The sequence below is a fragment of the Anguilla rostrata genome, chromosome 5 (assembly GCF_018555375.3).
Source record: "Anguilla rostrata isolate EN2019 chromosome 5, ASM1855537v3, whole genome shotgun sequence".
Taxonomy (NCBI): domain Eukaryota; kingdom Metazoa; phylum Chordata; class Actinopteri; order Anguilliformes; family Anguillidae; genus Anguilla; species Anguilla rostrata.
The window spans coordinates 57,898,807-57,916,343 of NC_057937.1; the positions used below are offsets into that span (position 1 = coordinate 57,898,807).

General features: G+C 46.3%; 1 protein-coding gene across 6 annotated transcripts in view; it reads right to left on the bottom strand.

Annotated features, from left to right (window-relative positions):
• Positions 1–1,483: 1,483 nt before the first annotated feature.
• LOC135255761 (zinc finger protein 536-like) overlaps positions 1,484–17,537 on the bottom strand; it is a 169,706-nt gene continuing 153,652 nt past the window's right edge. For 5 of the 6 annotated variants that reach the window (XM_064337336.1, XM_064337334.1, XM_064337333.1 and 2 more), the window contains one exon: positions 1,484–3,647. In XM_064337336.1, coding sequence (XP_064193406.1) covers positions 3,430–3,647 — 218 coding nt within the window. In that variant the 3' untranslated portion in view covers positions 1,484–3,429. The remainder of the gene's footprint in view (positions 3,648–17,537) is intronic. The other variant, XM_064337337.1, reaches the window with a different exon arrangement.

A 17,537-nucleotide genomic window follows, 5' to 3' on the forward strand; every position in this document is an offset into this window, starting at 1 on the left:
ACCGCTTGTTTTTCACATTTAAGGGGGGGGGCTGAGCTTAATTCAGTGCTGGAAACATGTGATTTCAAGTGTTCATTTTGGTTTTGGGAAAAGGAAGTATTTATGGAGGTTTCCCAAAAATGACCCCAGTAAATGAGAAGTGAACAGTGCAGTATCTCAGCAGGGTTGTTTTAAGAAGTATATGCTAGGATTTGGTACGTATTTGTCGCTGGTTTGTGGAGGTGTTGTGGTATCAGAAACACTGGAAAATGGCACTCCTCTATTCAAACTCATTGGACTTGGGTGTTAAAACTTCTGATCATCGTTGAAAATAAGACAAAGACTTCACCGGGTACACTTTTTTTTCCCAGAGGTAGAGGTTTTATTGCGTAAAACACTGGATAAACCTGTACTGCTTCAAAAACTATTTCAACTTCTATCAGCACAAAGAAATGCCATTGCTGAAATAACAACATCTCTTGATACCTCTATACCAGAATATAGTTCTTTCAACAGATGCATAATAAATAATGACCAAGAATAATCCTTAAATACAAAGTCGTCTACTTGTTATAAGCGTAGCAACAAAATCCTCTACTCCTCTCTTCTCCACCAAAGATAGAAATATTCTTTGTGTAGGAATGTGGACAGAATCATCACCAGTATCACAGAATTTTACAGAGGAAGAAAAAAAAAAAAAAAGTAATTTTTTTATTTTCATTTTTTTTTCGAGAAATGAGATGATAGTTTCAAATCCGTTGACATCTTGTTACTGCATCTGCATCGCTTGTGTTACGATTTACAAATATTCTGGGAGGGGGGCGGTGGGGGGGGGGGGGGGGGTAGAGGGGTTATTCTCCAGGGTTGAGAGAGGGTACAGGTAACAGTAGCACCAGACCAATAGGGGACGGACACACACTTCACAAAGAAAGCCAGAAACTCTTCCAGTGTCACAAACAGTTGAGTTATTGCCTGCCATGTCTGCGTATACACAGGAGATGGAGGGATACGGGGAAAAAAAGATGAAAAAAGTGTGAGAAAGGGAATGTTTTTCTCTTCTTTTTACATTTTAAAATCTTTTTTTAAAATCTAATATACTGAAGGCAACATACACACACGCGCTCACACACACACACACATACACACAGATACACACACACACACACACACGCACGCGCACGCACAAAGCAAGCGACTGACACAGTCACCAAAACACAGTAGTGCAGTTAAAATCCTAAAGCTGTCTACAGTCATAAAGTACTGTCATTTATAACATTGCAGCCCCACACAAGAGCCCATACAAATAGTTGCATTAAATCGATCAGCTTAGTTTAAGTAAGGCAGTGAGAACTATACTAGAAAAAAGAAAGAGGAAAAGTCGTTTATGCCAGAAATCTTCTAATTCCAAAGCAACATCATTTACACGGTGCTTCTTGTAATATTTTTTCTTATTTTTTTATTTATTTTATTTTATTTTTTATTTTACAACATAATATGTAAACCATCTTTTTCTTCTTCTTCTTCTTATTCTTCTTCTTCTTCTTAGCCTGAGATATTCTTTCTGTGTTCTCAGGGTTATGTTAAATATGTACAGTTAGCTGCAGTTTAGTGTCTATGTAAACTGCTCCAGGCAGAGCTAAAGTTTTTAAGGCTCTGGACTGTAATGCTCACCCCCTGCCCGAACGGGAACTCACACCGTCTTAAAGTCCAGAAGATTTATTTTTATGCTGTTTTTTTTTTTTTTCAGCTATGCGAAAAAAAAAAAAAAAAAAAAAGGATTTTTCTTTCTTACTTTTCTATTGCCTGTGAAGTGAAAGCCGGTATACTTTCAACCTCACCAGCATGATTACGTAGGGTCCAAACCTTGCATGTTACTTATCTTTTCAAAATAAAATTAATGTATTAAAACAAAAACAATGGAGGGGGAATGGGGGTTGGAGAAAAGGTGGACAGCCTTCATCATACTCATAAAATGTACTGTACAAAAAAGAAACAAAAAAACCAACAAAACATTGGAAATCTGAATTGTACAAAAGCTTTAACTCGATAAAAAATATAGAACAAATTTATGCTTTACAAAAAAACAAAGAAACAAGTCACGCTGACATTTATGTTAAAGACGAGAAGCAAGAAACTATGTTCAGCCATTGTACGCTCGGCCTACAGTCCTGGGAGTCTTCAGAAGCATTTTAGGAAATTCCTTCACTTTGAATCCGGAGTCCAGCGCTTGCATTGAAGCAGAAACATTCCATCTCTGACGGGAGACTCGGGAAGTTTCAGGGAAAGCCGTTTCATCTTTGTACAGTTTTCATACGGTCATGCCACGTTTAGTAACCTGTCACATCTCTGTCACACACACACACACACACACACACACACACACACACTGGCCCTTTGTTCAAACAACCCACCATACTTTCAGTCCTACTTTCAGCAACATATTTCCGTAAATGTTATAGTCATTATTTAATCCGATCCAATTCATTAATGTACAGAAAAAATGAGGGACTAAATATCCAACAGTCCAACAGGGACTAAAGGTCATTTATATAGTTAGAAGTACACTATCAGAGCTGATCAGCTGATTAAATGTGTTATTCTGTGTCAAGGACAGACCACACTGTGGTTAGACAGCCATATGGGGGGGAAAAAAAAGATTGAAATGTCTTTCCTTGTCAATACTGAAAAAACCCACGAGACTGCATTCCATGTACCTGTGGATTAACGTTTGTTTTTTTTTTAATGCACAATTTAATTAGTCACAGTTCTACTTCCAATTCAAGAAACAGCGAGAGGCTAAGTGTTAGCATGTGGACTGGCCCACTGCATTGTGGGCCAGTTATGGTCTTCCCAGTGGTGCCGATAGTGAGAACCAACTGGGTTTTCCCGCACACACAGTCACCAGACCGCTCAGCTCGAGCTGCACGCCAGGATGGTAGGCAAAGCAAACCAGATGCTGCCATTAGGGTTCAAAAGGGTGCATGCGTCATTTTCCTTCCAAACAAAAGCATCACTTCTTGGGGAAAAAAATAATTCCAGAGATTGTATTTTCTTTTTCGCCCCTCTTTGTGTAATTATCAATTCAATATAATTTTTTTTCATGTAAATACACCAAAAAAATAATAACTCCTGTGATCTTCCCCTTTCTGCTCGGTGTTGACCATGCTACTTTTCTGAAACAGAACTGTGTGAGCAGCGTGTGAAGCTATCGTGGCACTCAGCTGATCAGTCTGTACCTGTCTCGTGTCGCTGTAGTAAATCGTGTTGAAAAACGCATTTTGGGAATGTACACTGTTACCGCGGCTACAGCTTCCTCCATACATCATCACTTTCTGTTACTGTTACTCTGGTTGCCAGGGCAGCGGTTGCCACGGTCGCTGCAGGCCCTTCTGTGACATCACTCCCGGATTAAGGGGGAGGGGTGCGGGTGGCGGGGGGCGGGGGGGGCGGTCACTCTTGGACGGGGGCGGAGTCCATGGCGGGAGGAGCGGCGGCGGCGGGGTGGCCGTCGTCGGAGGTGTCCGAGTCGCCGCGGGAACGCTTGAAGCGGCGGTCGGGGTACTGGCTGTTGTCGAAGGGCATGCGGTGGACGCACAGCACGTGGGTCTTCAGGTTCCCCTTCTGCGACGCGCCGTACGGGCAGTACCGACACTGGAACGGCTTCTGGCCTGCAGGGGGCGCACACGGGCACAGCGTCCCTCAGTCACATGTCTCAACAGCACTCATCCAGCAGTCATTTGGCACCACCCTTTATAAAATCCAAAAGATTTGTAACAACTCTAGTAACGTACTGCAAGTACTATACTAACAGTACTCTACGTACTAAAGTACAATAAGTACAATAAGAAAAGACGTACTGTACTTTACTTACTTTAGTAATATTCTCTATACTCTAGCTTTTGTAAGATGCTATTTAACTTGGATTTCTTACAACTTTATGACTTTAACACCTTTAACACTCTTTTTGTAAAGCAAGCAGTAAGATTCTGTAGAACTTCGGAAAGAACCTCCTCAGCGCTTCAGAAAGAATCTTTGAGGGTTCAGCAAGATTCTTCAGAACATCACTAACGTTCTTTAGAACTCGAGGGAGATTCTTTAGAATGCCAGTACATCAGTAAGGTTCCTTAGCTGGATTCTGGTGTAAAATCATTAACGGTCACAATCGCATTGTAACGCATTAATCCCGATCTCATTCCTCCTCATTTAATCCACAGGCGAGACCAGCTAAAGTCAGCCACTCTGCTGGGCAGACATATTAAATGCATTCTCATATCCATTTTTGTTTAACAGTGTGTGGTATAATGGGCACGAAGGAAAGAATGGACGTAATTTAGAAGAGGAGAGAAAATGTCTGACATAATTCAACTCCAAAATGTTGAAACAGGCATGCAGATTTACTGTATGAGGTTATTGTTCGGGCATTTAATTTCGCAGCAGGTTTTTTTATTTTTTTTATTTTTAAATGACACAAGGCACTCACCCACTCTTTACAAGAGGCACTGGAGTAACCGTGGGCTTTACGGTGTTCCAGTTGGCCGAATTTTTTTAAGATAAGGAAGGCGGCGATGCCAATCGGAGACACTGGATCCATTTTTTGGGCTGGATTTCACACTCGCACACAAACAATGTGGAGATTCTCCTCTCGTCTCATTTCACGGTCGGGGGGAAAGAACGCAGGCTGCGTGAGTCAGCTTTTACAGGAGAGCGTGCGCCCGCTTGCGCTGCAGGGGAGCTCGCCCGCGGTGGAGAAAGCGCCCGCGTCTCATTTCGGGCACATTAAAACGTAAGCGTGCTCGATGGCAAGGAGGAGTCAAACGCAGGAAGGATAGGAGCCAGCCAATCACGTGGTTCAGAGCAGGCTAACTGAAAATCACCAGGTCTCAGTTGCAAAAATCAGCGGTAATGACGCAGCTAAACATCAGGGGAAGACAGCAGCAAAGAAACAGACCAATGCGAGACGATTACACATATCTCTCTCTCACACACTCACACACACACACACACACACACACACATGCCTCAGGCATGCACGCACACACACACACACACACACATGCCTCAGGCAGGCACGCACACACACACACTGAGTGGTACTGAAAATCAAAACAAAAACAAGATGGCGATAACAGCAAAAACACCACTCTGCTTCTTGTCTCATTCACTCAGGCATCGGCTAAGCCTCCTAATGAACCACAGAGACCAGAGGGTTTTCTTTTTTTTAATGGGGGGGGGGGGTACTGTAACACTACGTCACACTCTCAGGCAGCTGGCCTGTGCCCTGTGCCCCTCCATCCCCCCAGTGCCTTCTGAGAATGAAAGGGGGTCATGTGACTTCTCCCCTCAGCCAGCAGTGCCCACAGCTGTGCGCTGTGCTTTTATCCAGTGGCTGGAGGGGATAGACACTGCCACTCTGGCTAGGGCTGGGAGCTGCATTTCTCCCTCTCTCCATCTCTCTCTGTATGTCTCTCTCCCCTCTCTCTCTGTCTTTCTCTCTGTATGTCTCTCTTTTTTCTCTCTCCCCTCTCTCTCTCTGTCCGTTTCTCCATTTTCTCTCTCTCTTCTCTTCTCTCTTTTCTCTCTCCCCCTCTCTCTCTTTGATCTCTCTTTCTCCTCTCTCGTTCATCTGTCTCTTTATTCTCTACTCCCCTCTCTCTCTCTCTCAGTCTCTCTCTCTCCTTCTCCACTTTCGCTTTGCCCACGCCCTTTCTCTCTCATATCCCTCTCTGCAATGCCAGCATGCGCCCTCTGGTATAAATGCCATCTGATGCCAGCCCGCTCTGTATGCAGAAGCTGGCCCACCTGCCTGGGAAACGCTCCACACGGCAAGGGAAAAGTGCAAGAAAAGGAACGTGTGAGAGAGAGAGAGAGAGAGAGTGAAAGAGTCGGAGGTTTATTTATTACTGCGCACGGAGCGCTGTTACAAAAGCACATGACAAATGCCTTCAGTCCCCCACACCAGAGCGGCGGGGCCTAAGTGGATTTCCATCTGCTTTGTGTGTGTGTGTGTGTGTGTAAGGTGCGTTGTGTAAGTGTGTGGTGTGTGTGTAAGGCATGTGTGTGTCGTAGTGTGTGTGTGTGTGTGTAGGGATGTGTGTGTGTGTAAGTGCAGTGTTGTGTGTGTGGTAAGTGCGTGTGTGTGTGTGATGTGTGTGTGTGTAAGTGTGCGTGTGTGTGTGTGTGAGTGGTGTGTAAGGGCTGTGTGTGTCAGTGTGGTGTGTGTGGTGTGAGTGTGAGGTGTGTGTGTGTAAGGCATGTGTGTGTGAGTAGTGTGTGTGTGTATGAGTGCGTGTGTGTGTGTCAGTGTGTGTGTGTGGAGTGCGTGTGTAAGGGCATGTGTGTGTGAGTGTGTGTGTAAGGCCATGTGTGTGTAAGTGGTGGTGTGTGTGTGTGTGTGTGTGTGTGTGTGTGTGTGTGTGTGTGAGTGCGTGTGTAAGGGCATGTGTGTGTGTGAGTGTGTGTGTAAGGCAATGTGTGTGTGAGTAAGTGCGTGTGTGTGTGTGTGTGTGTTGTGTATGAGTGGTGTGTAAGGGCATGTGTGTGTGTGAGTGTGTGTGTAAGGGCAGTGTGTGTGTGAGTGCGTGTGTAAGGGCGTGTGTGTGAGTAAGTGCGTGTGTGTGTGTCAGTGTGTGTGTGTGTGTATGTGTGTGTGTGAGTGCGTGTGTAAGGGCATGTGTGTGTGTGTGAGTGAGTGTGTAAGGGCATGTGCGTGTGTAAGGGCATGTGTGTGTGTGTAATAGTGTGCGTGTGTGTGTGTGTGTGTGTGTAAGGGCGTGTGTGTGTGTGAGTGTGTGTGTGAGTGCGTGTGTAAGGGTATGTGTGTGTGAATAAGTGCGTGTGTGTGTCAGTGTGTGTGTGTGTGTGAGTGCGTGTGTAAGGGCATGTGTGTGTGAATAAGTGCGTGTGTGTGTCAGTGTGTGTGTGTGTGTGAGTGCTTGTGTAAGGGCATGTGTGTGTGAATAAGTGCGTGTGTGTGCGTCAGTGTGTGTGTGTGTGTATGCACATGCGTGTGTGTGTGCTTATGTGCTTGTGTGAATCTCTGTGTGTGTGCGCGTGTGTTTGCGTGAGTGTGTGTGTATGTGTGTGTGTCTGTGTGCGTGTGTGTTTGCGTGAGTGTGTGTGTGCGTGTTTAAGGGCATGTATGTGTGAATAAGTGCGTGTGTGTGCTTATGTGCTTGTGTGAATGTCTGTGTGTGTGCGTGAGTGTGTGTATGTGCCCGTGTGCGTGAGTGTGTGTGTGCCTGCGTGCATGAGTGTGTGTCTGCGTGCGTGAGTGTGTGTGTGTGCATCAGTGCGAGAGTGTGTGTGTGTGTGTGTGTGTGTGTGTGCATGTGTTTCTCTGTGTGTATGTTTGTATACACTGGCACCTGAGGACCTGCAGCAGCGCTAACGCGTTTCAGATGCTCCTGACCAGTGACTCCATCCCGTGAGTAAGAGAGGAAACATGCTGCATTCTCAGTGCAGCTCCGTGTCCCGTGTGCTGTTAGACCCAGTGATAAACTGCCCTCCGTCCCGCCATCCCGCCATCCCAAGCTCTACTCTGTCTCATTTCCTCAGCGAGCCCCAGTGACTAATGCGGCTTCAGGGAGCGAGCTTCTAGTGTAAACGTAACGCCATCTGAGCACAGACAGAGAAAAAGAAAAAGCTCACTTCACTGTGACTGTTAAAATTTTTTACACCAGAGGTAAAGCAAATCCTATCATTAGTATTAAGTAGTAGCGATGTTAAAAAAAAAACCTATGCCGCAGATTTTTTACCCTAATTAATCCCGTAATGAGATTTATCTGTGGATAGTGGAATTCCATAGAATGCGCCCCCCATCCAACTTCCACCCAAATTTGCTCCCGGCGATAATGTTCTGAAATCTCTGAACGTAAAAAAAGAAAGCTGCACTGAAGATGTGGGCGATAAAAGATTATGCGACATCTGTGGGAGAATCGTAACTCGCGGTGGGGAAAGAGAATCGTGATCTGCGGTGAGGGCAGCTTTGGAGCCTCTGAAAGAGCCTGGAGCAAGAATCGCACGGTTCCCCCCCTCTCTCTGCTTTAGGGTACAGGATTTTTAAGCGCCATTTCCACCACAGAGAAAACATAAACGACATATCTGAGAACATTTCCTCTGAGAGAGAGAGAGAGAGAGAGAGGGTGAGGGAAGGAGGGAGAGACAGACAGAGAGAGAGACCGACGGAGGAAGAGACAGACAGAAAGAGAGTTGAGGTGATAAAACATGTTTTTACTGCTCAAACTTACTATGCACAACACCATAAATAATTCAGACCATTTGTAGATTTATCTTTGGAAGAACTAAAAAATCTAAGGTGTGTGTAGGATTTCATTTAAAAGGAAACTAAGAAATAAAGTGGATTACAAGACGTAAGACAACAGCTGGGGGGATATAGTGTAGGTCTGCTCCTTCAGTTATCTCAAAAATATGCCATTTAAATAACCAAAGAAGAAGAGGGAGGACATTGCTGAGGAATCAAACGAGAGCTGAAGCTACACAGAGAAGCCCCATGTTAATTACCCAACAAGAAAACTACAAACGTAGTTGCACACAATCGCTCAGAATAGCTTGTGTGTTTCTCAGAGTGCTGAGATTTTAATTCAACTACACATGAGCCCAATAGGGACCACATGCACTCTATACGAGTTGATTTAACACTGAATGTTGATCCAAAGAAATGCTTAATGTTTGAACCACATCAATATAATAAATAAAACCACGATAGAAAAACAATATTATCGTTCAAAATGTTCATTACTAATTAGGATTTATACAGCCTTTTCAACTCAACAGTTGCAAAGTTTGTTTATTACAGTTGAAACCAGGATACTTAGTTCTCTCTAAGCCTTTCCCAAATTCTTATCAGTTAAGGGTACAGCACAGACTAATTACAGTGCAATAAACTGATAGGATTTGCAGAAAGCTTCTGTGCTTGTTTAATGAGAGGGGCTGTGTGATTGGCTGGGAGTTCTGAGCCTCAGTGTTTGTTTGATAAGAGGAGCTCCGTGATTGGCTGGGAGCTCTGAGACTCCGTGGTGAAGCGCAGTGCATTTATCTTGTGATCGGCGATGTCGGCAGGTGTGTCTGAACAGGGGGGGCCTGAGATGGGCCTGCCGGTCCCGGGACACAGGGACGACGGGTTCTCATTTACACCCCGTCCCAGCAGAGAACGGGCCCCATCGCTGCGGCAAGGACCCGCCTGACCCGCTGACCCCGCGGCGAGGACAGCCTCTAAATAAGGCTCATTAATCAGCACCCAGAGTCTAATGTAACTAACGCTTCACAATTACAGCAGATGAGATGCAGCTAAGAGCCATCTATCTCCCTGAGACCGCACTGTCACCCGTACCTGCAGCGCAGCCTGAGAGGGGAGTGTGTGTGTGTGTGTGTGTGTGTGTGAGAGAGAGTGTGTGTGTGTGTGTGTGTGTGTGTTAGTGTATGTGTGTGTGAGTGTGTGTTAGTGTGTGTTACTGTATGTGTGTGTGAGTGTGTGTTAGTGTGTGTGGTGCGTGTGGTGTGTGTGAGTATATGTGCGTGTGTTAGTGTATGTGTGTGTGAGTGTGTGTATATGTGTGTGTGTGTGTGAGTATATGTGTGTGTGTTAGTGTGTGTGTGTGTGAGTATATGTGCGTGTGTTAGTGTATGTGTGTGTGAGTGTGTGTATATGTGTGTGTGTGTGAGTATATATGTGTGTGTTAGTGTGTGTGTGTGTGTGTGTGTGTGTGTGTGAGTATATGTGTGTGTGTTAGTGTGAGTGTGTTAGTGTGTGTGGTGTGTGTGTGTGGGGGGCTGCTTGGTAACAGATGACAGGGCTCGGGTGCTGATGGCTGACAGGCGAGTGATGACTGCAGCTCTTCCCTCCGCTGTGATCCGCAATTATGATGTCTGTGGGAGATGGCCGACCGCGGGCTCTGCCTGCCCTGCACTGACCTCCCTGTGCCTCCCCCATCTCCCTCTCCCCCCTCTCTCCTCCCTCCCTCTCCCTCTCTTTCCCTCCCTCTCTCTTCCTCCCTCCCTCTCCCTCTCCCTTTCTCTCCCTCCCTCTCCCTCTCTTTCCCTCCCTCTCTCTTCTCTCCCTCTCCCCCTCTCTCTCTTTCCTCCTCCCTCTCCCTCTCTTTCCCTCCGTCTCTCTTCCTCCCTCCCTCTCCCTTTCTCTCCTTCTCTCTCCCTCTCTTTCCCTCCCTCTCCTTCTCTCTCACTCTCTCCCTCTGTCTCTCTTTCTCTCGCTCTCTCTCCCTCTCTATCTCTCTCTCTCCCCGCTCACTCCTCTCCTTCCTCCTCTTCTATCCAGACCATCTCTTTTTTCCCTCTCTCATTCCCTTCATCACCTCCCTTTTCCCTCATTCATTAATTCCCCCTTCTTTCTCTCATTCTCTCTCCCTATCTCTTTTTCTCTCTTTCCCCTTCCTCTTCTCTTTTCTCATGTATCGCCCGTCCATTTTTCTCTCCCGCTCCCTCCATCCTTCTTCCCTCTCACTCATATTCCTCCTTCTTTTCTCTTCCTCTCTCCTCCCTGTACGTGTCTTTGTTTTGACGCACTGTTTCTCCTACAGTCACACCCTGGCAGTCACACGGCACCTCTCCTGTTACCATGGATACAGGTGTGTCAGTGGCATGCAGTGTCAGTGCCAGGGGGGTCTGTGTTTGTTTTGCTGTCAGTAGTTCCTCTTCCTCTTTCTCCCCCAGCGTTAAGAGTCAGCCCTCAGCAACCCACCGACCTAACACTGCCACCTTCAGGGATGTGCCCCCCAAATTACAAAAACACACCCCAAATCACACGGCCTGATAACACCCTGATATCGGATATCAGGCTAAGCTAAGGCTAAATGCAGTCAGTGGCTTATCAAAAAAACGATGTTCCTTTTGAAGTGAATGTACACATCGGGACCCATAACTGCAGTGCGCTGTCACCTTTAGCCTCCGTAAGGAATCTGGGCATTGCTTTTAGGCTTTTCCACTGGGCTGGCATCTGCTGAAATAACGTTTTTTTTTTAAACCGAAAAGCTGGGAAGCCCGTGTCCAGTCATTTCGTCGATTGTTCTAAGAGCGCACATTCGTATATTGATTTTTTAGTCCACTTGTAAACACATTTCCAGGCTAACTGGCCGTGAAGTTGTCCTCGGTCTGGTGTGCGGGTTTAGGCTGCGGTTCAACGCGCAGCGAATAACCAGCGGCGGGCAGCAGGGCGGGGCACGGCGGGGCGGGGCGGGGGGCAGGGCGGGGCGACGCTTTAGGGCCAATCCCAGTCTGTCCCGTCCTGAAGGCAATAATCTCAACATGTTCCGCATTAGCATCCTGGCACCGCCAGCAGGTCCGATTAAATTTTCATCACTATCACAGGGCGTAAAGTTGCACTGAACTCCCTTAACGCAGCCCTGTTAAACGACTGCAGAGCCTCAGATAGCTTGCAAAACATTTTTTTTATTGTTCACCGGAACGGTTACTGCGGTCATTTGACAAAAGGATTTGGGAGAAGAATGACTCCCTGAAAAGGTTATCTTGCCCCGGCAACTGAATCTCCACAGGGAAAGGTTTCCGGTGCTCCCAAACTAAAACACCACGCTCAGAATAAATGTCGTAAGGAAAAAACAAACAAAAAAAACATCCTGTGTATGTACGCTGTACGTGTTCGCAGGATAATTCAACAATTGTTGGATCCTCATTCGTCTGACAGCCTGACAACGTCGAAATGAAATCCTGAGAAGCTAACAGCATTGTAACGCTGGACCGTTAGGTGGTCTTTATCTCCCTCTAGTGCCCAGGATTGGAAGTGCAAAAGAGCAGCCGGCAAATATGAAGGCGGTTCTACACGCAGACGCACAGTCACGGGTGGCTAGGAGTTCAGCGAGGGGTCATTGTACTGACATCTTAAACGTGCCGATCGAGGCGTGAGCCGTCTGGCGGTACGGAACGCGGGATTCTGCACAGGAGTGCCGCACGCTGAGGATGCTGAGGAACAGGACTCTGTGCAGGTAAGTAAAACTCTCACCTGCCGCACACGCTCAGTCCCACAGAGGGAGTCCAGAGACAGGTCACAGAAAGAAAAAGAAAAAAATAGACAAACACAATTTAGATACACACTAAACATGCACACATACACATTTACAGACACACACACACACACAAAGTCCTCAAAGCCCAAACATTACTCCATGAAGTCACACACCTGGACACTTTACCAAGCGTAATCAGTATGCAAACATGCACATTTACATATGGATATTTTAGGCAGTTTACATGGCATTTTAGGTAATTTAACTGAAGCAGCTCAGGTTAAGTACCTTGCCGAAGGGTACAACAGCCCATCTAGTGTCCCGTCTGGGTATTGAGCATACCACCGCAGTGCCTCTCCTGGGATTTGAACCCTTAACCTCTGAGTTGTAAGCCCAGACTCCTAACTATGTTACACTGCCATTTGAACGGTACCTGAGTGCGCTGCAACTGACTGAAAGCTGACCTGATGTCACTCACACGTTCCTACTGCAGTGCATCGTTCACCAATGTGCCGTTCGAAAATAACGAAAGAAATAAAGAACACGTTCCTCTGCGTGGGGTTTTTTATGGCGAGCAGACTTTCATTGCACATCTGGCTCACATCTGACCCAGCGAAGCCTCCTTATTTAGACTGACATTTAGATAGAAGCTCACTATGCCCAGGTTAAGTGGAACATGGAACATGGAACCCCTCCCAGCAAGAAGAGCCCAGGACAGACACCAACAGCTTACTCTGCCCAGGTTAACTGGAACACGGAACATGGAACCCTTCTGAACAACAAAAAGATTCTATTTTAGGTAATGAATAAATGCCCAAAATATACCTCCCCCTGAAAAGGCTTTGGCAAATTTTTCATATGAAAAAGCATATTTGGCTGAACATAAGAAAAATCAAAGGGTTGTTCTTTAACCTCGAAATGAACTCCATGGGACTTCAGAAACTGAATCCATTCATAACACTGACATCAATGAATTAGATTCAAAAACACTTAAAAAAATCGAAAAATCGAACATGGCTCCATACAACTGCACTGCTTATATAATTTTTGATAGCACATGAAGACTTACTGTAAGAATATACCAGCCACTAGCCCTTATCTTATTGTGTAGCAATGAACTTCCGAGAAAAATAAATCGAACCACTAGATGGCGCAATAAGCTTGCGTGTCACAATGACATTTTTACCAAATAAACGATGGTTTTAAAACATGCAGTTCCATTACTATTCATACAGTATAAATCTGGCGAATGTGTTGGCATGTAAATATGCTGCATAGGGAAACACGCTTGCAAAATGTAAATGCAAAATTGTGTTACTTGTAACTTGTTAAACTGGGGGAAATGTTCTGATAAAGTAAATGTGTATAAATGTAGGGATTCAGTGCCCTCTTCTGGTAAATTGTGAGAATGCAACTAGTGAGGACTAGAGAAATCCACAGAGTCCTTATAAGATATGTACTACAGTCATACAACAGGTTTTGCGTCAGTCATGAACATACAGGTCAGTAATGTCATATGTCTTATGCTACACTTCACATAAACGCTGCCAGATTCACTTAAATAACATGATAAGAATGGAAAAAAATCTTTCATTATGAGTCTGTGTCTCTACATGATCAATTATGGGAACAAACTTTTCCAAACAATAATTAAGTAAATAGATACATTTAATGTTGCAGACTTAAATGGAGATAGCATTAAAAGGTTAGCTCAGGTTTGCAGAAAGAAAGCAAAAGGTTAATTTCCCCATGTACTGCATGGGGTTAAAGCCATTACGCAGTTTTTTACAAGCACAATAATCTGTAATCTGTCAGGCATCTGGCTGTGTTGAGCAGGAGTTGCTCTTGGCAAGGTGAAGTTCACTCGTCTACTTAAAATGTATAAATATGTAAAACAGAGCAGTGCGTGATGCCCGAGCACGAGGGAGTATTATAATTATTTTTAGTACATCCGTGAGTTTTAATGAAAATGAAATGTCTATGAAGACCCTTCTGCATCATTTATATGGATTGCATGAATGCCCCTTGTCACTTGTCATTTGGCCAATTGGGATTCAGCAAGGGAAATTCCTGAACTTTAGCCGATTACATTCTTTTTTTTTGTTATAATAAGACCGTTCAAAAATATATTCTAAAGAAAGTTCAAAAATACAAAGCACACGATTTTCCCTCTGACCCGATAGCTAGAATATGATTATCCTGTTCCGTGATAATTTCTGGGAATGCATGAATGCCTCCCGTCATTGTGTCTCCCGTATGTGTGTTTCTAAGAAAGAACAAATAAGGTCAGATTCTTTCACAGAACAGGATGGCTGTTCTTAAGATAGAAACCCTAGAGAGAGAGAGCATCGGGTGAGGTATTTTCACCTGATCTGAGGCAAACAAAGTCTAGAGAATGAAAATGAGTCTCTCACATTAATGTTGCACACTCACTCACTCACGTGTGTGTGCTTGTGTGCATGCACGTGTGTGTGCACATGTGTGCGCATGCGCATGCACATGTGTGTGTGTGCATGTGCATGTGCATATGTGTCCATGCGTGTGTGCAAGTGCATGTGGATTTGCATGTGTGTGTGTGTGTGCGTGCATGTGCATGTGATATCATGTGTGTGTGTGTGTGCAAGTGCATGTGGATTTGCATGTGTGTGTGTGTGTGCGTGCATGTGTGCATGTGGATTTGCATGTGTGTGTGTGTGTGTGTGTGTGCGTGCGTGCGTGCATGTGTGCATGTGGATTTGCATGTGTGTGTGAGCACTGGCATAGCAAGCACACCCAAGCTGACCCTGTGACCTCTGAAACGGCCTTTATGTTTGTCAAAGCCAGAGGGCGTGCCATCGCTCTCCCATCCCTCCACGCCCCCTTCCTTCCCCTGTACTCCACCTCCCGCTTCATTCACCCACTCTTTACACCCCCACCCCCACCCGTCGGACCTGTCAATCACCACCCATGCCCTCCCTCGAACCCCTGAGCATTCTTCCCTCTGTCGGGTTCCCACAGTCTGAGGCTGGGTCGTGACAGCCGCAATAAGACCCTGCATTAACGGCTGGGAGGGCCTCTCAATCTCCCCTTCATCTCATAATAACTATCGCTGAAATGATAATTAGCGTCAGGCTGCTTCTACAGAGCTGAAAGAATGAAAGAAAAAACACACACACAGACACTCTCTCTCTCTCACACACACACACACACACACACACAGACACTCTCTCTCTCACACACACACACACACACACACACACACACACACACAGACACTCACAGAAACACACAAACTCACACCCGAACACTCACAGACACACACACACACACACACATACCTTCAGGACCGACAGGCCCGTCTGTAAAACACCCCAAACTCTGACTGCCCCACCCGAGTCGGCTGGCGAATTTTTTTTCCCCTCCAATTCTTTTCAGCTGACATAATCCGGACTGATCCGTGCAGCTGGGGCAGATTCGGCTGCAGAACGGGCACATAACACCACTCTGTCCTCACCGGCCATCCGGCGTAATGGGAGAGGAATCCGCAAAATGGCCGCCTCTCAAATTAGCGTGACACGCAGAGAGGTCGCGCGCCGAACGCGGCCTAACGGAAATAATCATTAAGCGCAGATTACCGGAGCGCTCTTGCATTACGAGATCAAATTGAGACTGCTAAAAAAAAACTTTATTTAGAATTTTTTTAAAAGCCATAGATTCTGGGGGGAGTGATGCTCTCCGTTTGCTTTCAATAGAGCTGTTTTAAAGAGCGCAGAGGGTTATTTGAGTCACACAGTGACAGACCTCACATGATAACAACATGCCTCACGCCCTTCGTATTAATCGATCGTATTCGTGTCAGAGATGCAGGCAGCGGAATTCCAAGCTCCCTGAGCTCTGGAGGAGTAGCACTGCGGCATTGTGGGAGGGTTCTGCTTCAGCGTGAGTCTGTTCGCCCGGCGTACACCTGTCAGTCTGAAGACGGGCTCACGCTGTACTCCACTCGCTGTACCAATGAGGTTTTTTAACCTTGCGAAGACGGGGTCGTGATTTTATCATCCCCCCCCCAACTGCGGAACAACCGCCCCCCCGTGGGGCCAACTGCCAGCTCTGTGATGCGGCACCAGCAGGCGATTAGCAGACCACCGACAGCGTCCGCCCGCCCGCCCGCCCGCCCGTCGGCCTGTCAGTCACTTTCCCGTCGGCGCTACACGGGCCTGCGAGCGGCGGGACCGTTCGCCGCCAGTCCTGCGTTCTTCTGACACCGCGATCATCACCCGCACGACCTCGCCTCGGCTGTCCGATAGCGAGCGGACCGCGGTAGGAGCGCATCGCGAAACATCGTCGGCGGGACCAACGCGCTGTTCTGACACCGAGCCGCTGACGTGTCGGTGCTGGCTGCGGGCAAACGCACTACAACAGTGCCTTAACAGGATGAGCCACTTGGCAGCACTCTGTTGAACTTTCCACAGAGAACGTTCGTACAGTAGCAACACGCTTAATGGTGAAGGGCCAGGCTAAAGAGCTGGGATCGAAACTGAAAAGTGATGCAGGTTTGAATCCCTGCTGTGCCCCTGAGCACGGCGCCGATCCTGACTCGCTTCAGTAAATATCCGCGCGCCGTAAACACAGGCGCGTTAGAGCAGCTTATGTTGAAGCATAAGCTGCGTGAAAGTTGCCCTGGAAAAGGGCATCTGCTGAGCGGAATAAATAATGTAACGTAATAACGCTCACTAATGTGAAAATCCACAGCACCTGGCCGGGGCTTTTAAAATGCGCCTTAGCTGGCTCTCAGCAATCTCCCGACGATGCAAAGTTCCCGGTAAGCATCTGTTACTCACGCTCGCTGGATCTCTATTATGGTGGCAGATTGCAGAACGCACAGTACTTGGTATTTGTACCTGTGAACCGATTGGGGAAAAATGAAGAAAAAAAAAAAAAAATGATAAACTTTACCCACAATGCACGTGTTTGGTTGCAGGTACAGGAGATTTATTTTATTGAGCATAGCTGGCATTAGACCGACAGTATGACACGTGTAGCTCTATAGAGAAGCCTGAGAAATTAGCATCCCAGGATAAAAAAGGAGACAAAAAACAAAAACAGTGATATGATCATGTAAATGAAAACAGGATTTTCGCTTACTGCATACATATCTGTCGAATTTTAGAACCTTCTCTGGGGAGTCGAAGGGTCGCTTAAAAGGATAATTATGAAATGCAATACAAGAGAACACTTTCCAATCCCGAACAGATACCAGGCATTCCCACAGCGAACTCAACTACTCTGAGCTTAGCCACACATCTGCTCACAAGTAGGAAATACCAGAATGTTTTTGGAGTTTCTGTGGCAGCTCAGTATAATGGTTAAAGACCAGGCCCTGTACCCTTCCCAGGTAGGACACCACTGTTGTAACCTTCAGCAAGGTGCTTAACCTGAATCACTTCAGTATATATCCTCACTTCTGGACAAGCGCCCCCAGCATGCAAAGGTGGACTTTGTGTCTTGTCCCGCACTTAAACCACAGCTCCTATTGGTTGGCTGGGAGTGTGATGCGTGCTGCAGCTCGTAACGAGTGTAACGGTTGTG